Raw genomic sequence first — 20,882 nt, forward strand, 5'->3', positions numbered from 1 at the left:
TCTCCCTCTGCCTCTGCCTCTCTCTCTCTCTCTCTCTGACTCTCATGAATAAATAAATAAAACATTTAAAAAAATAATCTAACAATCATACTTTTTATACTAAAAGCAATTATTGCAGTATTGAACACCGTATAAGGACTCTGTATCTTGAGTCTTCAACATGTATTGAAAGGCAAAACTGGGGTAGCTGTGATGTCAAAGGGAAAGTAGATTCTCATGTAGTTCATTTTAGCAGTCCTGGGAGAGAAGATTCTTTCTTTCCGATGAACTTAAGTATACTAAATTGACTTACATTATTTTGAATTTCAGGAGGAGGAATTTAGGCTCTACCTTTGGGGGATAAAAAAAAAATTCCAACTCTGTGCATCTAGAGACACTTACATGTTTTCCAACATGTTCTAGAATCTTCTTGGGGGAGAAAGACTCTGCTTTGAGTGGCTTTTGTGATCATCTTTATAACATCCAGGTGAAGGCTTAATAGATTTTCCCAGTCCTTTGTTATAGTTATTCAGAATATTTAAAGAGGAAATGTCCTCTTTAATTTGGAGGGAATGAGACTTCCTTATCACTTAGACAAACGCAAGGAAAATCACAACTTAGAGGTGAGTCATGCTTGGCTCTACGGAAATGATATTTTGGTTTCTTTTTCATAAGCAATTACTGATTCTTTATGTGTTTCTCTTTCACTTTTTTTGGTCTTTTACTCATGCTCCTGTTTTGTGAGTAGCCAGATGTAATATTTGGCTGCAGAGTGATTTGTGTGGAAAAGGATTCATAAACAAGAGACTTTACACTGGAAAAAAAATTATTAGTTGGTTCATTTGTCAATTTTTACCTTGCTCAGATTTGTGCTCTCCTGAAAACGTACGCCGTAAACATTACAGGAAGCAGGCGGCTGGACCAGTTTGGGGAGCACAAGCCTGAATTTCTGCACGCGCTTAAGTTCATCAGGTTACGGGCGTGGTGTTTCTGCTGCAAACACAGACCAGTTTAGGATGTTCTGAATTGGATGGGGTCTTTCCGAAAACACACACACACACACACACACACACACACACACACACACACACACACACACACACCTTTATTACATAGAGTTCTCATTCCTTGAAATGTAAAGAGAGTTTCTGAGGGGTTGAGTATCCTAGGACTGGAAGCCAATGAACCAAAGTGTTGCCCGTAGTTCTGATGATCAGGAAGATGTGACAATGAAGGAAAGACTCTCTTCTGAAGGAAATCAGGACCATATCTCACGGTTGCTAAGGAGAAGAGTGATGGTCTCACAGCCTGTGAAGCTTCTCTGTCTCTGCAGAGTTAAATTCTTCCTTCAGTATTCGAGGACGCGGATTCAGCCTGATGGAAGAGAACCTTGTTTTACACTCTCACACCCCTATCTCTGCCTCACCAAGTTTTGTGAAAAGGTCCTGCTGTGGGTCGTTTCGCAAATGAATGATAGAACTTGGGCCAAGTTGGAGTCCTGCCCCTTAGACCGTCCTGATATTTAAGAGTGGATTGTTACGTGAGTGTTGGGTTTTTCACTCTGTATTTCCTTTTGATTCAAAATCCATTTTGGTTTTTCTCAGCTCTTATCTACTGAAAGAGACCCATTTTTCCAGCACTCTCCCTTCTCCATCTACATCTGTCTTTCTCCACCCTGCCCTATGTACTCACATGTGGAAATTAACCCCTGCTTTGGTTGGTGGGAAAATACTGAAAGGCCACTCACACTTCCTTATTGATGGCAAGGAGGAAAAAAACCTTTACTCTACCCTGTTAGGTTCAGTTCCTGGGAGCCTGCAAATTAAACTGACAAATGACAGATGAGCAAGAGAAAAGACTGTTTTACTTACATAAGGTGCATGCACACACACGAAGGAGTGTTTCGTGATGAGTAACTTGAAGGGAGAGTTAGGATTTGGAGCTTTATGTGTATGTTATAGCTAATTTAATAGGGGAAACAGTATGGAGCAACAGGCTGTAGGGGAAGAACAAATAGGCTTCTTTATGAAAGACAAATGAGTTTTTAGGAGAACAAATAGGAGATAAGAAAGTTTGTGAAAAATGTCGGTTTATGCAAGCACAAGCAGTCTTTCTGTCTTTTTCATAGGCCATGAAATTCCTTAGGGGATTTATGGTAGGTTTACTCTGGTCTCTCCCCTGGGATTAGAAGCCACTCCAAAGAGGGAATTTATGCTAGTCCTCATTTCTCAGAAGTTTCTGCTTTTAGTCAGATAATGGAAGCTCTGAGAAAGCTGCTTCCTGCATCTGTTGGATCTCAGACACCTTCATCTTAAAATAATCTCTGTGTCGACTCTGGGGTTCTGAGTGGGTCCCCACAGCGACAGCCAGGATCCCTCCTGCGTCCCTCCGTTCTCTGACGTCCTGTACTGTTCCATGGGGGGCGTCACCCCAGCCTGTCCTCGGGCACCCCGAGAGTAGAGGCACGATCATGCTCCGCACGTCTCTGGAGCCTCAGGCCGAGCTGCAAAGGGAACGGGGGAAGAAGTCTTCAAAATAACAGAGGCAGAGCTCAGATCCTCTCCTACAGACCTCTCTGGCTCCCTCCTTCGCCACCTTCTCTTATTCAAAATTTCTTCCCTTCCCAGAACTTGTACTCCACACTTTAAAAACCTTATCTTGAGCTGTGTTTACAACAGCCTTGCTGGGCCTTTTAATAAGTTACACGGCTAAGGGTCCTTCTCTCCGGACTCACATTGACAGGATAAAGCAGAGAGCTGTATCCTGTGCTTTTGAGCTGTCCTGCCTACAAAAGTGTGTCACTGGCGTACTGTTTGTAAGCCTTCTATGATGGGGAAAGCTGCAAAACGGATTCTACTTTCACCTGCGGTAAAGCCTAGTGAGGTGACCGGGACCGTGGTGGCGCCCCTCACCTGGTGCCCCGTGCACGGCCCACCTCCTTGTCCACGTCTGGCGGAGCTCCTGACACCTGACCTGTCCACGCTGCCTCAGGAGACCGTCGGGATCAGATGGTCGCGTGGTGCAGAGTCTCAGAGAAAACAGAAATGACACTATCATGTGAATGCAGTCATCCCGTTAGACCCCAGCCAGTGTGTAAAATCTTAGAGCCGCCTTTTGCCTGTATTTCTTGGCGGACCAGTATCTCTGTATGTTTAGTGCGTCCTCGTGAAAGAGAGTTGTGCGAACACTTGCCCTCATTTGTCGACCAACTCGGAACAAGCCAGGTTATTGGCTCAGGCAGGAGCTGCAAGGCCCAAACAGCATCTTCCCCGCGTCGCACGAAAATCCACAAGCGTATGGCCGTACTGAACCTGTAGCGCTCGAAGTTAGATGGAAATCGTGTTATACACTAAGCTTAATGTAGTTTGAGTCGTTATACACGTAACATTTATTTTTATTATTTCTTCTCTATGTGTTCAGCTTGAAACAATCTCAGACTTACAGAAAAATGACCAACTATTAAAATTATGTAAATTTCATTAAAATTAAATTATATTCTTTCTCCTGGTCGATTTGAGAATAAGTTATTGGCATGATGCCCCATCGCCCCCAAATACTTACCCATTTCCTACAAGCAAGGACGCTCTCCTACATAATCAAAATCAGGACAGTGATACATATGAGTGGTCCTCATACCACACTGAGGTCTCACCCACTGCCCCAGTGCTGTCCCTCGGGCGGAAGAGTACAGCAAAGGGTCTCACGTTGCATTGGGCTGCCCTGTCTCTTCCGGTCCCCTTGCTTCCCGACAGTTGCTCAGACTTTTCCTTGACCTTCATGACCTTGATATTTTTGAAGGGCGTGGACCCCTTACTTTGTAGAATGCCACTTCATCAGGAGTTTCTTTTATGTTTCTGCACGACGGGATTCAGATGATGCATCAGGAGTATCACAGAAGAAAGGACGTTCTGCGCCCTGCATCCTGCCTACTGGCGCACGATCTCTGTTTGCCTCCTCCCTGGGGGTGTTTACTTTGATCACCTAATTAAGGTGACATCTGCCACGCTGCTCCACGGCAGAGACACTTGGTGGGGGCAACACTCCGTACTCTGTAAATATCCACTCCACTCCGTACTCTGTAAATATCCACTCCTTGTCAAGCTTTCAGCGTCTTCAGACCTTTATTTGTGTCTGTATGAATTCATGGATTCCTGTTTTACTCAGTGGGTTGAACTCATCAACTTTTCGGACGCTCAGGTTGTCCCAGATTTGGCCAGTGGGGACCACACCCAGAAGGCTTTTTTTTTTTAAAGATATTATGTATTTATTTGAGAGAGAGAGGGTGCGCACAAGCAGTGGGAGAGAGAGAAGCAGACTCCTTGATGAGCAAGGAGCCCGATGCGGGACTCCATCGCAGGACCTGATACCCTGACCAGAAGCCTAAGGGACTGAGCCACCCAGATGACCCCACCCCCACCCCCCCAAAACAGGCTTTTTGTTTATCACCTTGACTTTTCTCCATCAGTCTTTGATACTTTGTTACTTTCTGACCCAGTAAGCTGTTCCTAGATCATCTTGTCCCTTCTCTGCCCTAGTCCTGGAGTTAGCCACCTCTCCCAGGAGACTTGGTTTTTTCTCAGGATCCGTGGTGGGTTTTTTTTTTTTTTTTTTTTTTTTTTGGTGGGAGGAGGTAAAAAATGATACTTAGCAACCAAGATCTTACATGAGTAAGCTCACTGCTGTGAGCAGGAACGTTTGTGTGTGTGTGTGTGTACACACATACATAAGTGTGTGTTTACACACACATAGTATAAAAACATATTTACATTTACATTTCTCTTGGGTTGTGAGCCCTCATGACCACTTCCATGGTCTAAATTTTGCTACAAGGGCTCTTCGGACTGAGCATATGATTTTACTTGTGGCTGAGATTTATTGTAGTGACGTAGTGAGGACATGCAGTGATGTCATGAGGAAAAAGATGCAGGTGGGGTCTGGAAGAGTCTCCGTGTTCAGGCCTCCTTATGCTCTCTTCCCCAGGGAGGGTTTCCAGAGGGCACTCTGCTTCCCTAGCAGCGGAAGTGTCTATCACATGATGTTTCTGTCCAGAGAAGCCCAGGCCTGAGGCTTTTACTGGGGGCTGGTCCCATGGGCAGCACTCTGCCTGGCATGGATCAGGGAAGCAAGCGGGTTTGTCCAAACAGTCTGGGTGCGGTTCACCACCTTGCTCACCTCCAAAATGCGGTTCCCAGATACGAGCCACGGGCCCACCTTGTAGGCGAGCTTCTCTAGAGATAGCAGCTTCAGGCCTGCAAGCCTGGCCCTTCTTGCACGCTCGTGACTGAATTCGGGCTCCAATCCCCCCGCTCCGCCCAACACTGCGGGGGGTCCTCTCTGGCCTTTTCCTTTCCCGTATTTGCATCCCCCCTGCGCTGGGTGGCTCAGTCGGTTAAGCGACTGCCTTCGGCTCAGGTCATGATCCTGGAGTCCCGGGATCGAGTCCCGCATCGGGCTCCCTGCTCGGTGAGGAGCCTGCTTCTCCCTCTGACCCTCTTCCCTCTCGTGCTCTCTCTCTCATTCTCTCTCTCTCTCTCAAATAAATAAATAAAATCTTAAAAAAAATGAATAAAAATAAAAAAATAAAAATTGATTTAAAAAAAAAAACACACACAGGGGAAACTTGGCTCACGCTGTCTTCAGTCTGTCGATGGGTTTGGTCAGGCCCCGCTCAGGAACCAGGGTCTGGTCGTTTTGTTCTTCTCTTCACCGCCATCCGGGCCCTCGCACCCGACCCGTGCCGGGCTGTCCCCCACGGGCAGACATCCCTCTGTGTTCTGAGCAGGACAGGGATGCCGCCATCCTGCCTCCCTCCTCACCTGCCACGGGTCTGGATCCTCTTAACTAAGGAGGGCCATTGGGACTGACCCCTCAGGAGAGGGGGAGCCGGACCGTAGCTCACGGACCCCCCCCGGTGTTAGAATGGCCCTCCGTGGTGGTTCCAAGTCGGGCCCAGGTAGCCAGGCCCTTTTGCCCCATCACAGTGACTCCTGGCATAGGGGCCGCCCCCGGGAGGGGAGGGGGCGAGCTCTTGCAGATGGGCAGACCCTCTAGGGCCAGCAGCTGTGCCGGCAGCGGGGATGGGAGGTCCTGGCGCACCGGCAGCACTGGCAGCGTCCGCCCGGGGCCGAGACGCCGCGGGTCCCCTTCGCCTCTCCTGCCGCACACCTTCCCTGCCCAGTCTCCCCGCCCTCCTCCTCCAGCACCATGGCTTTTCGATGGAATTGTTCCAGAAGGGCAGGCGAGGGGAGAGGGGATTCCATTACTTTTAAACCATACTATAATCCTTTTTTCATAAATTTAGAGTGGCATTTCCTAATTGGGAAAGGTTTACTAAAGCCTTGCTTCCACGGAGTCATCCCAAACTAGAAGAGAAGGCCGACCCTTCTCTCTTTCCCGCGGGGCACGTTTCTGGAAGCTTTGGAATTTGGCGGTCTGGGAACATCTGGGCCCGACTTCCACAGGTTGAATTCGGACCCAATTTTCCCATTTCTCCTGCTTTTTTACTTTATATCATTTTATTTTTTTAAGGAACTTTAAGAATCTTGACATTGGGCTCTTTGGAAGAGAGAGAGCCCTAGGGCTACCCAAACTACAGTGGGAAAAACTGCCAGGGAAGCTGTGCCAGGAGCATATTTTTATTCTGCCTTCCCCAGAACATGAGAGACATGCTCTGTCCACAGAACTGTGCTGGTTTTATTACGAAGCACAACAAAATCAGCGAGGAAGAACTACCCAGAAATGAATCACGGAGCCCTCCTCGGAGTGGGGGTGTGTGTGCCTCTATCTAGGGTCGATAGAGGTCCTAGAAAAATCAACAGTTGTTCAAGGGCTATGCGATTTAAAGCATGATCTTATCCACAAAGAATTGCTTTTTAGTTCTTACTACACAGAAAGCCAAGCTTGGCACTTCAGAGAAATGCAAGAACAGTCAGTACAGAGGGGCTGGGATTTGAGAGACCAGAGAACAAACACGAAGTCTAGTTTTTTCAAGTTAGAAATTAATTTCTTTGCTGTTGTTACTGTAAAAAAATGATTTTTTGGGAGGGGAAATATTTTTCTAGTCTTCAGAAGCATAAAAAGAAAGCCTAATTGAAAGAAACTCAGAGTTAGTTTATCCTATTTATTTCTATCACCGCATTATTCTTAGGCAACCAGATCTAGGTTTTGAACGTAATACTTCATTTGCAAATTACTGAACTGATGCTCTCCTTATATCGCGCTGTGTGCGCGAATCACCTGGTGTCCCTGTTGTTTTGCGGCTGACTTTTGGAAACATGCAACACAAGTGTGCAGAGTGGGTTTGGCAAAGAATTCATGCCCATCACCCATACAGACGTGGACAAGCGGGAGGGCAGCATTGGCTTACTTGGTAGTTCACGCCTCTGGATTGTGGTTAGTCTTCCACGAGTGTTATCTGCCAGAGCTCCTGCTGTTTTTCTGGAAGATAAATTGTTGTTCAAGATTTCAACTTGAGGGCGCCTGGGTGGCTCAGTCAGTTAAGTGTCTGCCTTCGGCTCAGGTCATGACCCTACAGGCCTGGGATGGAGTCCTGAGTGCGGCTCCCTGCTCAGCGGGGAGCTTGCTTCTCCCTGCGTCCCTCTCACCTTTCGTTCTCTCTCTCTGTCTCTTTCTCAAATAATAAAATAAAATCTTGAAAAAAAAAAGATTTCAACTTGAAAATCAGGGTGCACCTCAAGGGCGTAGTTGAACAGCCCCATGGTTTTGATGCATCCTTCGTGTTGGTGGACTGTAGGTTCTGTGACATGTCAGTTAAATAGATACCGGTCGTCTGCTGCTAACAGAGAAGTTTATAAGTGTTTTGTTCCAATGATATTTTAAAAATGTGTTGAAAGTTGGTTTGAACCTACATCCAAGTACTCCTCTTTCCAGCCAAGCATCATTTACATGGTTATCACCATAAATATTTGGCCCAGGGCTTCGGTGCCCATTTTTGAACCGAGAATCCATTCAACCTGCTTTCCAGAAGAAGTGGTCCTCATTTTTATGTTGGTGACTTCACTGCATGTGGTTTTTCTTAGGCAGGAGAAAGTTGGTTTTTTTCTCAAAAGTGAGGAGCAACAAGTGACAATATCTGGATTTCAGAAGCGTTCTGGAACGGGTATTAAATTACTACGGATACTGCAGCGAGACAGTGCCACGTGGAAATATCTGTGGCGGTGATTCATCGCGTGCGTGGGCTTTCTTAAAAACATTACTGTGCGCTCCAAAGGAACGATAAAAACAAATGGCGTGGAAATCACACACAGCGTACTTTAGTGTTAGAAAGTAAAGGAGTTACTTTGAGAACACGCCGTACGCAGTAGGTCTGAGTAACTCTGTGGTCTTGCCGTTGCTCTTCCTTATTTCTAGGTACCGAGGCAAGACGTACCGGGCTGTGGCCAAGATTGTGCGGACATCGGACCAGGTAGCAGATTTCTGCCGGCGGGTCTGTGCCAAGCTGGAGTGCTGCCCAAATTTGTTCAGTCCCGTGCTGGTTTCGGAGAACTGCCCAGAGAACTGCTCCATTCACACCAAAACCAAGTACAGTAAGTTCAAAGAATAAGAAGACTACGGGGCTGGGGGCCTAAACGGTGAGGTAAGCTAGCTGGTGGGCTTCTAAAAAACAAAACAAAACAAAACAAAAACCTTTGAGTAATTTTTCATGGGAATTGCTGTGAAAGAATTCTTTTAAGATTTGCTCTGGCCGATAACTCACGTGCCTCCAGCCCAGTGGAGGCACAGGATGACAAGGAAGAGATGGGAAGGGCTGTGCTGTGAGTTTCAGGGCATTGGCTGAGTTTGGAAACTTACCTGGCGGAAAGGAGAGCTGGATAAAGCTGGTTCCTGGTAACGGCTGGGAACCAGCATTGCTTTCTGGGTCCTTAGGCTGAGGAGGTATAGAGCCTGTCTTTGCCCCTCTGGACTGGGGTGAGCTCCTTGTCATAGGCTGCTTCCCCCGTCTATACCGCGGCCTCGGAGCTCCCTGGACGGGGGCGTGTTTGGAGGGTGCAGAAGCAGCCCGCACTGTCCGTGCTCCCATGGGGTCAGCTGGTCCCCCTGCCCTGCCTTTGCCCTGACCGCTTCCCGGCAGGATTTTCGAGCTCGGCCTTCTCTGGTGGCCTCTCCCAGCTCCCGTCCTCCCTCCTTTCTTAGCGCTGGCCTTTGTCCGCACGCACCGTGGCCACTCCCAGATGCCTCCACCCCGGTTATGCCGAGCTCTGACAACTCCCTCTGATCCCTGCTTCTGCTCTCGCCGCCTCTCCCCTCGGTTATCTCTGACCTGGGCGTGACTGCGTCCCCGTCACGGTGGCCTGGAGGTTTGCTCCCCCAGCCTGCTTTCTGGCTGCCGGCGTAGCGACAGGACTCGGGAGTGCAGTCCGCGTGCTGGGAGCCCCGGCCGGTTGAGACTGATCAAACCCGGGTGTCAGAAGCAGGAATCGGAACGGACTTGAACCACCGTTCCGAGTGTGAATCTCCTTGTAGTTTTCTCTGTATGGATGCATGGATATGCTAAAAACTCTCTTCCATGCCATTCCCGCTGAGTCGGCGCCCTTCTCTGTCCGGTTGGGCCGCCTGGCATTCTGCACCCACGCTCACGCATGGAGAGCCACTGGGGTGTTGCTAGGATGTGCTGACGTCACAGTCTTCTCCAGACAGTGGTGACATCACTGACCTTTCTGGAGAATTTGGTTCCCCCTCACATCACCTTTGGTCAGAGGAGAGACTCCCTGGAGCAGGCTGCTCAGTAACAGATGCTCCTGAATCGCAAAGGACTTGACTGAGAGCTAGACTCACCCTTGAATGTTTGCCTTAAAAACGGGAAGAGGTGGGTTACCACAGCTTGAATTAAACACGACCGAAATGACTTAGAGATTTCTCTGAGTCTCGTGTGATAAAACGTCAAAATCCTAAGATCCCTGGGTCAACGTATAGTAAATATTGCTGCAGACTGAACTGATGCTCCAGGGGGAGATGACAAAACCACACTGGGGAGGAATTGAGAGCACCAAGGCCAGCAGTCACCCCAGTGGAACCCCAAGACTCTGAAAGTGTGCTGCACCTTTGTTGTATTCGGTAAAACTGCTCTGATTTCTAGCGTCTGGCTTCTAGGAAACCTGACATGCACTGTGTTTTCTTAGCCCTCAGATTGATTTCTTGGGTGTTTGGGGATGATGTGATAGTTATTCTAAGCTGTGTTTGAAGGGCAAGGCGAATGCAGGGTCCCCCTACTCCTCTGCCATCTTAACTCCCCTCCTGGCTTCTCAAAAACCGAACTGCACCAGACTTATCTTGCCCGCACGGGGCCCTGGGGTGTGAACAAATGCTTATCCACCTGTACCTGGTACGTAGGGACCACCGTGAAGCGTCGAGTGTCCTGCTCGGGCCCACTGGGCTCATTTTGCATGTGGGGCCATCGAACGCCAGGGCCGGATATCTCTCCCGTGGGAATACAGCAGCGTAGGCATGCATGGGGGCCACACTCCACCACAGATCACGTGCTCCGCCGGAGCCTAGCAGCTGTGTGTTTGGGTATTTTTCTTGGCTCCTTCTAAGCGCAGATAAAGGTTCCCTTTCTGCACGTGGTTCTGTAGGGAATAATGGGGGTTTCGTTGTGGGACGGTCGAGACTTGGGGTAATGAGTCTCGATCAGGATCATGATTGAAAACGGGATCCTTAGCAGTGGTTTTCATTAGTTGAGTATACATTTCATTTATAAAATATAGCAGTCGTTACTGGACGTTGGTAACCCTCTTAACGGGTGCTCTGCGTGTGAACAGAGACCTCTGTCGAGGTGCTGGCAGGGTTGATTTCTCCGGAGGCCTCTCTTTGGGCTGCACATGGCCATCCCCTCTGTCGTCACATGGCCGTCCCTCTGTGCTCGCCTTCCTGCTGTCTGTCCCTCTTCCTGTAAGCGGGCTGGTCCTGTAGGATGAAGGCCCTGTGCCTTGAACCTCATTTACCCTTAATCACCTCCTTAAAGGCCCCAATCTGCAAATACAGTGCCATGCGGGGTGAGCGCTTTTACATTTGAATTTTGAAGACATGTGGTTCTGTCCCTAACACCTTCTAACCGTGAGGGCACGGGAGAAATGTTCCCAACGAAAGAACGGTCTTTCTCTCTTCTCTTTTCTTCTCTTCTCTCCTCCCCGGTCTTCCTCTGGTCTCTCTCCTCTCTCAGTGTCGATGTACTTCGTGTATGTGACCTTTAGAAGACGTTCTTGATTCCCTCTCTCCCTGCAGCCTATTACTATGGGAAGAGAAAGAAGATCGTGAAGCCCCCGATCGGGGAAGCCAGCACTGAGAGCGGACACCCGAAGCCAGCCAGACGTAGGAAACGGCGGAAGTCCATCTTTGTGCAGAAGAAGCGGAGGTCGTCTGCCGTGGACTTGGCCGCAGGCTCGGGGGAGGTATGTCCCACTCAGAGCACCTTCCTGCCCGCGCCCAGGACGCGCGGCCGCTCTTGGCCAAGGCCGCAGCCGACGTGTGATGCCGAGCGCTTGGGAACCCCAGGCACCAGGAGCCCTGCGGATTCAGCCCGCCCGGCCACGCGAGCTGGGAGAGGGTGGCAACGGGGACCACCATGGTGGGGACCGCGGGATGGGCCTTGGGCCGCCCCCCCCCCCCCCCCGCCAGAGGTTTGCACAGGGCCAACTGAAGTCAGTGCCTTCCCTTCTCCCCAGGACAGCGAGGATGCAGATGCCATGGATGAGGACACTGGGAGTGAGGAAACTAGCTCCGAGCTCCGCGATGACCAGACAGACACCTCTTCGGCCGAGGTCCCCTCTGCGCGGCCCCGGAGGGCCGTCACCCTGAGGAGCAGCTCCGAGCCTGAGCGCCGGCCACCCGTGGAGAGGCCACGGCGGGGCCGGAGGGCGCAGGCCGCCTCGTGTGCCGAGGGGGCAGAGCAGGGCGCGGCCACCGGCCAGGACGCAGCAGGGGTAAGGCCCGCGGGGGCCCCCGGCTGGGCTGTGGGCGGGGTGTTGAAGACGGAAGCCAGTACGGTGCAGGGCCTTGACTTGGGGCTCCGTGTTTAAAACGGCAGAGGAGCGGCAGGTCCAGCCTGGTGCCGAGTCTGGGGAGAAGGCCTGGTGGTTCCCATCTCAGATGGGGTCCGAGGGGCGTGAGAGCTTTTCTCTGGAGGGTTTTCCAGCCGCAGAGGATTCTTGTCAGGAGAACAGACGGAATAGGTCCTCGGGGTGCCATTGGACACTAGGCTTCCCCTTCGCGGGAGACGGCTGTAATGCTCTGAAACGCTGAGTCAGCGTACCAGGTCTTCCCCCAAACCCCCAGACCGTAAGTGGTCAGCCGGGAGGTCATGGGCACCATCATCACCAGGGTAGAGGGGAAGAACTGGCTGCCTCCTGTGCATTCACACGCCCCGTACCCTCTCTCTGCAGTCAGAGATGCATCCTCACTAAGCAGGCCCAAGATTTCCTGAACTGGGTTTTCGGCAACTGCTCTCCCAGCGCCTTTTCTTTCAGCCTCTAACGGCGCACGAGTCATTGGAGGCAAAATCACAACCCAGCCGAGCTGCTAAAGAAAGTCCCTCGAGTCTCGAAGTCTCGGTGGCTTGTCCGGGTGCCCAGGGAGAGGCCAGAGGGAGGAGGAAAGTCTGGCTCAGGTCCGAGGGGTTTACCGAGTGTCCTGCCAACCCTGCAGGGATCGAATGACCTCCTGCCTCCCTTCTCCTGTCAGGACCCGAAGCAGGAGGAAGAGGAGAGGCTCGTTCTGGAGAGCAACCCATTGGAGTGGACGGTGACCGATGTGGTGAGGTTCATCAAGCTGACGGACTGTGCCCCCCTGGCCAAGATATTTCAGGAACAGGTGCGCTGGTCCTTCTGCTGTGTTTGCTCTATTTTCTTTTGATCTTCTGGTTTAGCTGCTTTCTGTGACATGGCTCTGGCAGGGGAACGGGGTACTTCCTCATGACTGGGGGGGGGGCTGGGGGACGGAAGCCTGGCTCACACATGGTCCCCGCTGACACCTCCGTGGGGGGCTCTTTGCTGTCCCAGCAGAGACACAAGTCCCAGCTCGGTCTCCCTTGTCAGGGGCTGGGAGCCTGGGGCCGTCTGGCCATTGTCGCCGTCTGGGGAGGGGGGTTTCTGTCTCCCTAGACTACCCTCTTCCCGGTCCTTCGTCTAGAAAGAGCAGGCTTCCCTTGGGTCTCTTTTCACCCGTGCCCGGGGACAGTATTGGGTGGCCAGCTTCTGTAGCAATAAGTCTTGGACGTAGGAGGCATGCAGACACCCAGGCGCTCAGCACCGTGCCGTCTTGGGCCCCCAGGTCCCTGCTGGTCTGCCTTCTCTTCTCCCCGCCTTACGTTTGTTTGGTTCATTAGTTCTATTCGGCGGGAGAAACAGGGAAGGGATGTGTCCTTATCTTCCCAGAGGCGGAAGCCCGCCGTCTGCTGTGTTTCTCTCAGTGCCCCTCTCCTCGCTGCTTTTCGTATTTCGCTCCTTCCTTTGTAACAACGTTAAAAACCTGTGGTATGTTAGGTTCCGTGCTAATGATGGATAAATGCAAGATAGTCAACATAATCTATACTTTAAAGGAAATTTGATTCTATAGATAAGACAGTGAGAATTAGCTAAAGCGTAAGACATGCTTTGAGCCCTAAGAAAGGAGGAATTTTTTTTTACATTGCCCCTTAAATTAATATGGAAAGAAATCGCCCGTCTGGACCCACGCCACCTTGAAGGCAGCTCCCCGGCCTCCCATGGCAGGTCCCGTTGAAGCCTGTGACCTGTTCTCCCGTGTTCGCGTGAAGGGTTGCTATTTCTCACATTGTCTCACAGCGTGAATGTGTCTTCCAGGACCTCGTCCTTAAGAAAGGTACTGTTTACCGTGTGATCAGTTAAAGATGTGTCTGTCTGGTCTTTTTTTAGATTATACAAACTGATACTCTAGAGAGAGGATAGTAACTCAGGCATTCAATTAGGAAGGGAAAAAGAAAGGCCTCTGATACCCCTGCACCCAGTGAGTCCCCCAGATCTTCTTCCAGGCCCATGTGTGAAAAGCAAATTAATGTGGTTCCCAGCTCATCCCAGGAGAGGGTGGCTCTTAGCATTCAGAAGTCCCATCTGGTCGGCCCCCAGAGCCTCCAGGAGACCCCAACTCTGTGCACATAAAGGGGGAATGGCGGCCATGGGGGTTTGCCATTAACCAGCAGCCCCTCTCTGAGTGACACAGAAAAGCAGACAAATAGGAAAAAGCTGCATCAGACGTAAAGAACTTAGTAATGAGCCTGTCCCTTCATTTAAAACACATGGATAGGGAGAGAATTGTAAGAACTGTGAAGGCTTGTGTGTTTTAGGGCATCTCCATCTTGAAAACACAAATAAAGCAGCTTGAACTCCTGCTAAAAGCATTGGCTAGTGTAGCATTTTCCGAGGCAGGCATTTATCAGTAGTGGCCCTGAGAAGATGCTGAGTGCCGATGACCCGGAGCTCAACGCGTGGGTCTGTGTGCTCGTGTGTCCATTCCGCGCGCACCGACGGAGCGTCTGCTCATGGGCCTTAACGATATTCAAAAGGCAGATGTGGTAGGCAGCGTTCTAAGTCTCAAGTTGTGTTTTTGTTTTGTTTCGTTTTTAGACTCAAAGGCGCACTTTTGGCTGGAAATGGTTTTCAGCTGGGCTGTGGCTGAATAGGGTACAAAGCTCTCCTGCCCCGACTCCGGGTTGGCGGTACGGAGAGAGGTGAACAGCCCCGCGTGCAATTGCTTTCACAGGCTTCTGATGTGAGGCAAGAACGTGAAAACTAAGGGGACCTGGGAAAAAGGCTAAAATGCTACGCATGCTGAGTCATCCTTACTTGCACTTCTAAGCCCAGCTTCTTAGGGTGTGTCAGAAAGTTCTGAGCCTTCCCAAGCCAAGGTGTCCAAGACGCAAAGCGTGCCTTGGCACGTTCCCACTTCCAGAATCAGGCGGCAGGCAGGGCCCTGTCTCTCACCTTCTCCTCTCACACTGGTTAAAAACTTGGTCCTACTATGTACCTATTTATTTCTCTTAAGAGACAGAAAAATAGGTAGACTGTAATTGATCATAGTCGTATTCCTGTTTCATTTCCAATTTCACGGGAGGCCTTTCCCCGGCCGCAATAAGAGGCTGTTGCCTGCTTTACTGTCTGAAGCGCTTGGCGCTTGAGTCCTTTTCTGTTCAATCAGGGCCTGTAATTAACTAATTTTTGCTAATTTGTTCAGTCATCTTTGAGCCCAAGTGCCCCACGGTCCTGATTTGCGGAGGCCTCCGGTGGGTCCGTCCACCCACGGCGTGAGCTTTTCGATGACCCGCAGCGAGGGCGGGGCGGCTCTGTTCACAAGTGTGCGAGAAACTCCGGTGCGTGGAACAGTAATAGCTCTGTGCACACCTCACGGAGGTGTAAATTCAGGGCTGTCACAATCACCAGCAGCATTTACAGAAAGTATCAACTTCCCATTACCAGAAGGCATGCCTTTAATTCTGAAATGTTAGGGCAACAGCTTAAAGCATCTATACTCTGTAATTTCCTACTGAGAAATGTGTACATTATACAGTAAAACTCCACACATCCTCTAACTAAGAAAAACACGAAACTCTTAAATATAATTTGGCCTTAAATAGAATGTGGCCCTGGGTCCTTGCGGTGCCGTGCATGTTAGTATGCGGCCCGGTTTTGCTGCCCCCTCGCTGCTGGCTGAGCCCAGAGAAAGGCCTTTCTGTCTCCCTGCACGCTGGGGTCTGTGTAGACAGACTCATTCTCCCGGGTGTTTCTCCCCAGCTCCGCTAGTCTGCACCGCACCAGGGCTCCATGCGGCCCCAGAGACCACGAGACCATGTGCACCAGCCCGTAGTTGGACAGGTTCAAGGACGTGGACATGTCCATCTCCTCTAGCTTGCCTGCACTTGAGGGTCGCACCGTGGAGCAAGGAGTCTCCTCCCCTCAACTGTGGCCTCAAAACCCAGACGTCTTTACTGTCGGGCGCTGCCCCCTTGCTGCTGGCTGAGCAGAGGGACGGAGGGCCTGGGAAACGCTCTCCCGTTGTGGGGAGGGGAGAGGGGGCTGTGATCGGATAAAGGCGCAGAGGCCCTTTAGAGGTCCTGACCATCATTCTTGTTTGGTTTCATCTGCCCCGAGCTCTCCATGCAGCTTTCCCTCCGCCGCTCAGGGCCCGGGAGGCTGCCTGCCAGGGCCGGAGACTGCTGTACCACCCCCGGTTCTGAATGCTTCCAGGCGCCTCGGAGCAGCGGGCTTATAAACAGTGGGCAACAGCCGTAGGAGCGGGCGGTGGTCTAGTCCAAGCAGGGGAGTTGGGGAAGAGATCGCACGGCAGCAGGCAGACCGGCTTCTGGGGAAGGGGACGGGAGTGGCCGCGGGCTCCGGGGTGTGTGCGGCTAAGCGAGAGCACCTGCCGTGGCCTGTGCGGAGTGGTGAGCGCCGTGGTTCGGGCTGCGCGGTTGCAGGGTTGCCCATGGGAGCAGGGCTGTGGGAGGCACGGCGGATGGTAAAGGATAGTAGAGTTTGCTACTGGTCAGAAGTGCGTATTTTCCCCAAAGTTGTCCCAGGAAAGAGAGCCGAGTTCTCTGTCCAGTTTTGCAAAATAATTTGTGGCTTCGCCCAGGATGAACACTCGGGCTCTACAGGAAAGAGTCCGGGGCCCTTCAAGCTCTGTGAACCCCGCGTTCACTCCTGGGGCCTGTCCCACAGATTTCTGCGTTCTGTTGGCAGAAGCCCCTCGAGGTTTAGGAATAAACAAAGCGAGGGGCTGTCTTGAGGTTTCTCTCTGGGGATCGGAGACCAGAGTTCTCCCTCACCACCAGATGTGAGTTTTTATTTTGAGGGTAGTTGTAGCTGAGTAGAGTCGACCCTCCGTTTCCATACTTCTTCCCATGTGAGGTCTCCATGAAAGAGTGGGGAGTCTTCGGGAGCTAGGGACAGGCTGGTGGAGGCACTTCCAAAAACCCTCAGAGCGTGCACCCCAGCTCACATCTCCCTGGACGGGAGCCCGATGGCCCCATCCGTCGCATCCGTGCTGTAGACCGAAGCTGCTGTCCCCAGTGGTGATGGGGTCATGGGGTCAGGAGCGTGGAGCCCCCGTGAATGGATTGGTGCCCTTGTAGGAGAGACCACAGACAGCTCCCCGGCCCCCTCCCCCGTGTGAGGACGCAGTGAAGCAGGGCCTCTCCGGTCACCTCCATCTGCCGGCAACTCGATCTTGGACTTCCCAGCCTCCAGGGCCGTGAGACCCAGGGGCCTGTTGTTCGCCAGGCCCCCAGCCCGCCGTGTCTGTTACCGCGGCCCCGGGGGACTCACATGGCCCAAGAGTGCCCTCTTCGTTCTCTTCCACTTCTGTCCACTTGCCCGATTCCCTCGCTTTGCCTTTACCCATCTGTTGACTTTCAGGTTCACCCAGACCAGGTTTTCCCATTTAGTCATTCAGCAAACGTTTAATGAGCCCCTATTCTGTGGCAGGTATTTTTCTAGATGCTGAGGACAGCCAGGGGAAGCAAGCTAGAAAAAAGTCCCTTGCCCTTGTTGCTGTGCCTTCTCAAAAGTGAGTTAAAACGTGAGGCCGTCCCTGACCCCACCTCCCCCCGCCCCGCAGCCGGGTGTGTCCTGGGGCTCAGCATCCAGCTCTGTCTGCTGAGCTGTGCGGATTTGGGCCACCTGCATACGTGTGTCTGCTCCCCAGCCGGAGAACACGGGAGCCCTGTCTCACTCATCTTGTATCCCCAGTAGCTACTTTGGGGTCCGACATACGAATAATTTAACAAATATTTTGCAAATAAATGAAAAACAGCTTTAAAGACTTGGCACCTCCTCAGAGACTAAGACTTGATTTACCGAGGGAATCCCCTTCTCCTCCTTCTTGGACTGTGAGGCGTTGGAAAAATGGAGAAACCTAAAAGCATTTCAGAAAGAACGAGTGAGAGATAACCAGCTTGCATCTGAGACGTAGATGCACTGACATGTTTTTTTGGAGAAAAGGTTTGTGCATCCCGAAGAGGGCCCATGAGACCTGTACGTACATGGCATACTGATAGGATGAACTCCTGTGAAAGCCACCGTCCAAGGAAGAATCCAGAACATTTCAGCACGGCCGTATCTACTGTCCCATCACGCTCCGCTTCCTCTCTACCGGCTGTAAATACTGTTCTGAATTTTGTGTTGTTGTGTTCTTGTTTGATTTACTCTCACCTCCTTTCTCGAGGTGATGCCAAAGGGTTTCCCAAAGTAGTTTCCTGACATACATTTCTTCTCATGCTGTAGGGGGTTCCCGTTACCACATACTTCCGTGCCAACACCTAGCGTTGTGTGATTTCTCCACTTCTGTGGACGTGAAATTGTATCGTGGGCCTCATCTGCACTCCCCTGATAAAGTCAACATCTTTTCCTAAATTGTTCATCATTTTTGTTTCATTTGTGAAATATCTACTCGTGCCTCTTGCCTAATATTCTTTTTATATAAGTCTCTTCGTTGTTGATCTGTGTAGTGCCTTTTATATTCTGGGTTATCACTGCCATCCTTTGTCCATTCTACATGGAGCATTCGGTTTGTGGTTGGCGAGCCACTCCGTGGCACCCGGTACTGGATCCCAGGGGTAGCACCCCAGTTCTGGGTGACCTTATATCTTAACAGGCTCAGCTTTGCTACCCCCTAATAAATGTTCTCCCCTTCAGTCCCTCATGGCTTCCCCACCCTGCCTCCTAATTCATTCCAGTACGTTGTGGCCAATATCAGGTTGCAGCTGAACACATGCTATAATGTGACTTCTCTCCCTAACGACCTTTAGCGACTTTCTGGTCACACACCCCAGAAGCTCATTTCCTAACTGCTGTCTGGGCGCGTCTCCGCTTTCCCTTCAGTGTCTCTGTGCGCTCCTTGAATACGTGCTTTCATGCACTACTTGTCATCCACGGGTCCATCCTTCCCTCCGTGATTCCCCTCTGTCCCTTAGGTCTGAGTTGGGCCGTCACCTGATCTCTGAAGCATTCCTTGACTCCTGTAAGACTGGCTGTGTGCCCGTCCCTTTGAGCCGGTAGCTCTGTGTTCACACTTTATTCTCTCTGTGTTGTGGTGGTCTGTTCCTCGTAATGGCCTCCCTTGACGTTCGTCCTCTCCTGGGAAGGAGTCCCTTTTGTTCAGTGCAGTAGCCACAGAGGTCATCAGAGCACCTGCCTCTCGGTAGGCGCTCAATAAACACTTGCTTCTTGAGTAAAGAAATGAGTGACATCCTCCACTTAAATGTGGTGCATGCATATGGCGGCCACCCTCCCTGAAATGGCCTGTGGAGAGTTACAGAAGCATTTTGGGGGGCTGGCTTTCAAATGTAATTGAATCTATATGTCCAGGGATGGCCATCATGACCTAGTATGGATGTTTAGAGCTGCAGTTTTCCCTCCAAGGTTTAATATCAGAAAACCATGTTTCCCGGAGCGCCTGGGTGGTTCAGTCGGTTAAGCATCTGCCTTCGGCTCAGGTCATGATCTCAGGGTCCTGGGATCGAGCCCCACGTCAGGCTCTCTGCTCAGCAGGGAGGCTGCTCGTCTCCCTCTCTCTCTGCCCCCCTCCCCCCAGCCTCTCTCTCTCTTTCTCTCTAAAATAAATAAATGATTCTTTAAAAAAAAAGAAAGCCATGGTTCTAGTTCCAATATGGTCTTCAACTAAATGATCTTAGATCAACTAGCTTTCCTGGCATTAATTTCCGTCTCAAAAAAAGTGTCCTGTATCCTAAAATAAGTTTCTGTTCTGCTCTTCATTGAACATAGTGGTTAAGCCACCTGCACGTGGTTTTATAACATCGTCCTATTTCCTACTCACAATGTATTTTTCTCAGGCCATGATACTCACAAGACTTTGTATCCCTAGACCTTTCCCCCTCTGTCAAGGTTTGATGTAATGTAGGTGGATTTGCCTCTGAAAGCGGAGTTGGCTCCCAGGTCCCAGGTCAGGGGGTACCATTATCTGGTTCATGACCTTGAGCAGAACACTGTTCCTCAGCACTTCCAGTTTGCCCTTTACGACAGCCAGCCTTAGAGGTGGCGTCTGAAGAGCAAGTAAAGTAACGTGTAAAAGCACAACAGAAAAAGTAAAAAAGAAAACGTCAAAAGTTCATTGACAGCTTCGTTAGTTTATCCGCTACTTTCGGCGTGTATTCGAGACTGATGGGTTTACTCTGGGGTTTGGTAAGGTCCAGTTTGAGTCTTGGGTGGGATGTGGCCCGGACTTGCGCACACCACAGCCGCGCTCGCGTCCTTGAGACAGCTGCGCTTGCGTCGGTGCCTCTAGGGTTGATGCTTAGTTTTTGTGGCTGCTGCACTTACTAGGGATTATGAGCGCATCGAGGTGCCTTTTGAAACTGATCACACACTACATTATTCTTATTCCCTACCAGCAGTCCTCCCAAGGCTAACCTTTATGCCCATTTGGGGTTGTTTTTTGTTTGTATGCTCTTGGAATTTTTAAGACAGCTAAATAAACCCTTGTCTGAAGAAAATAGCTCCCTGTGTGTAACTCAGGATGCATGATGTCGGAGGTGCCCGTGTGCAGCGGTAGGACTAGTAAGTCTCCGTGGCTTACGGCAGCCCTGGGCTCACCACTCCTCCACATGGCAGAAATTCTAGTTTGCTGGGTGTGGTTTGTGCTCTCCTTGTACCACTGGTCTTTATTGTTACCTTCTCTTACTTCCTATGGAACCTGAAGACTGTCTTGGAGGATAGGAGGAAGGGATTGCACTTATAACCCAATCATGCAATATCTACATAAATAAACCCAGTTTACTATAGGAAGCAAGCTGGCGAAGAGGCAGAGATGTCCAGTGTCGGGGGATCTTAAAGCTTTGGGGTGGGCCTTGTCCCTGCCTCCTGCAGTGAATGCAACCTAACAGTCTGATGACTCTGTCCTCGCCTGGGCCCGGTGCACGG

The 20,882-nt window shown here is 50.9% G+C and overlaps 1 protein-coding gene across 3 annotated transcripts in view; it reads left to right on the plus strand.

The window, feature by feature from the left end:
* The window catches only part of SFMBT2 (Scm like with four mbt domains 2), a 230,431-nt gene that overhangs the window by 204,060 nt on the left and 5,489 nt on the right, over positions 1-20,882 (plus strand). For 2 of the 3 annotated variants that reach the window (XM_088025816.1, XM_088025815.1), the window contains exons 17-20: positions 8,350-8,525; positions 11,221-11,387; positions 11,661-11,918; positions 12,640-12,804. In XM_088025816.1, coding sequence (XP_087881942.1) covers positions 8,350-8,525; positions 11,221-11,387; positions 11,661-11,918; positions 12,640-12,804 — 766 coding nt within the window. The remainder of the gene's footprint in view (positions 1-8,349; positions 8,526-11,220; positions 11,388-11,660; positions 11,919-12,639; positions 12,805-20,882) is intronic. The other variant, XM_028114618.2, reaches the window with a different exon arrangement.

This window comes from Eumetopias jubatus, unplaced genomic scaffold (genome assembly GCF_037043125.1).
Source record: "Eumetopias jubatus isolate StellerSeaLion01/CBP00866 unplaced genomic scaffold, mEumJub1_p1.0 scaffold_8, whole genome shotgun sequence".
Classification (NCBI taxonomy): domain Eukaryota; kingdom Metazoa; phylum Chordata; class Mammalia; order Carnivora; family Otariidae; genus Eumetopias; species Eumetopias jubatus.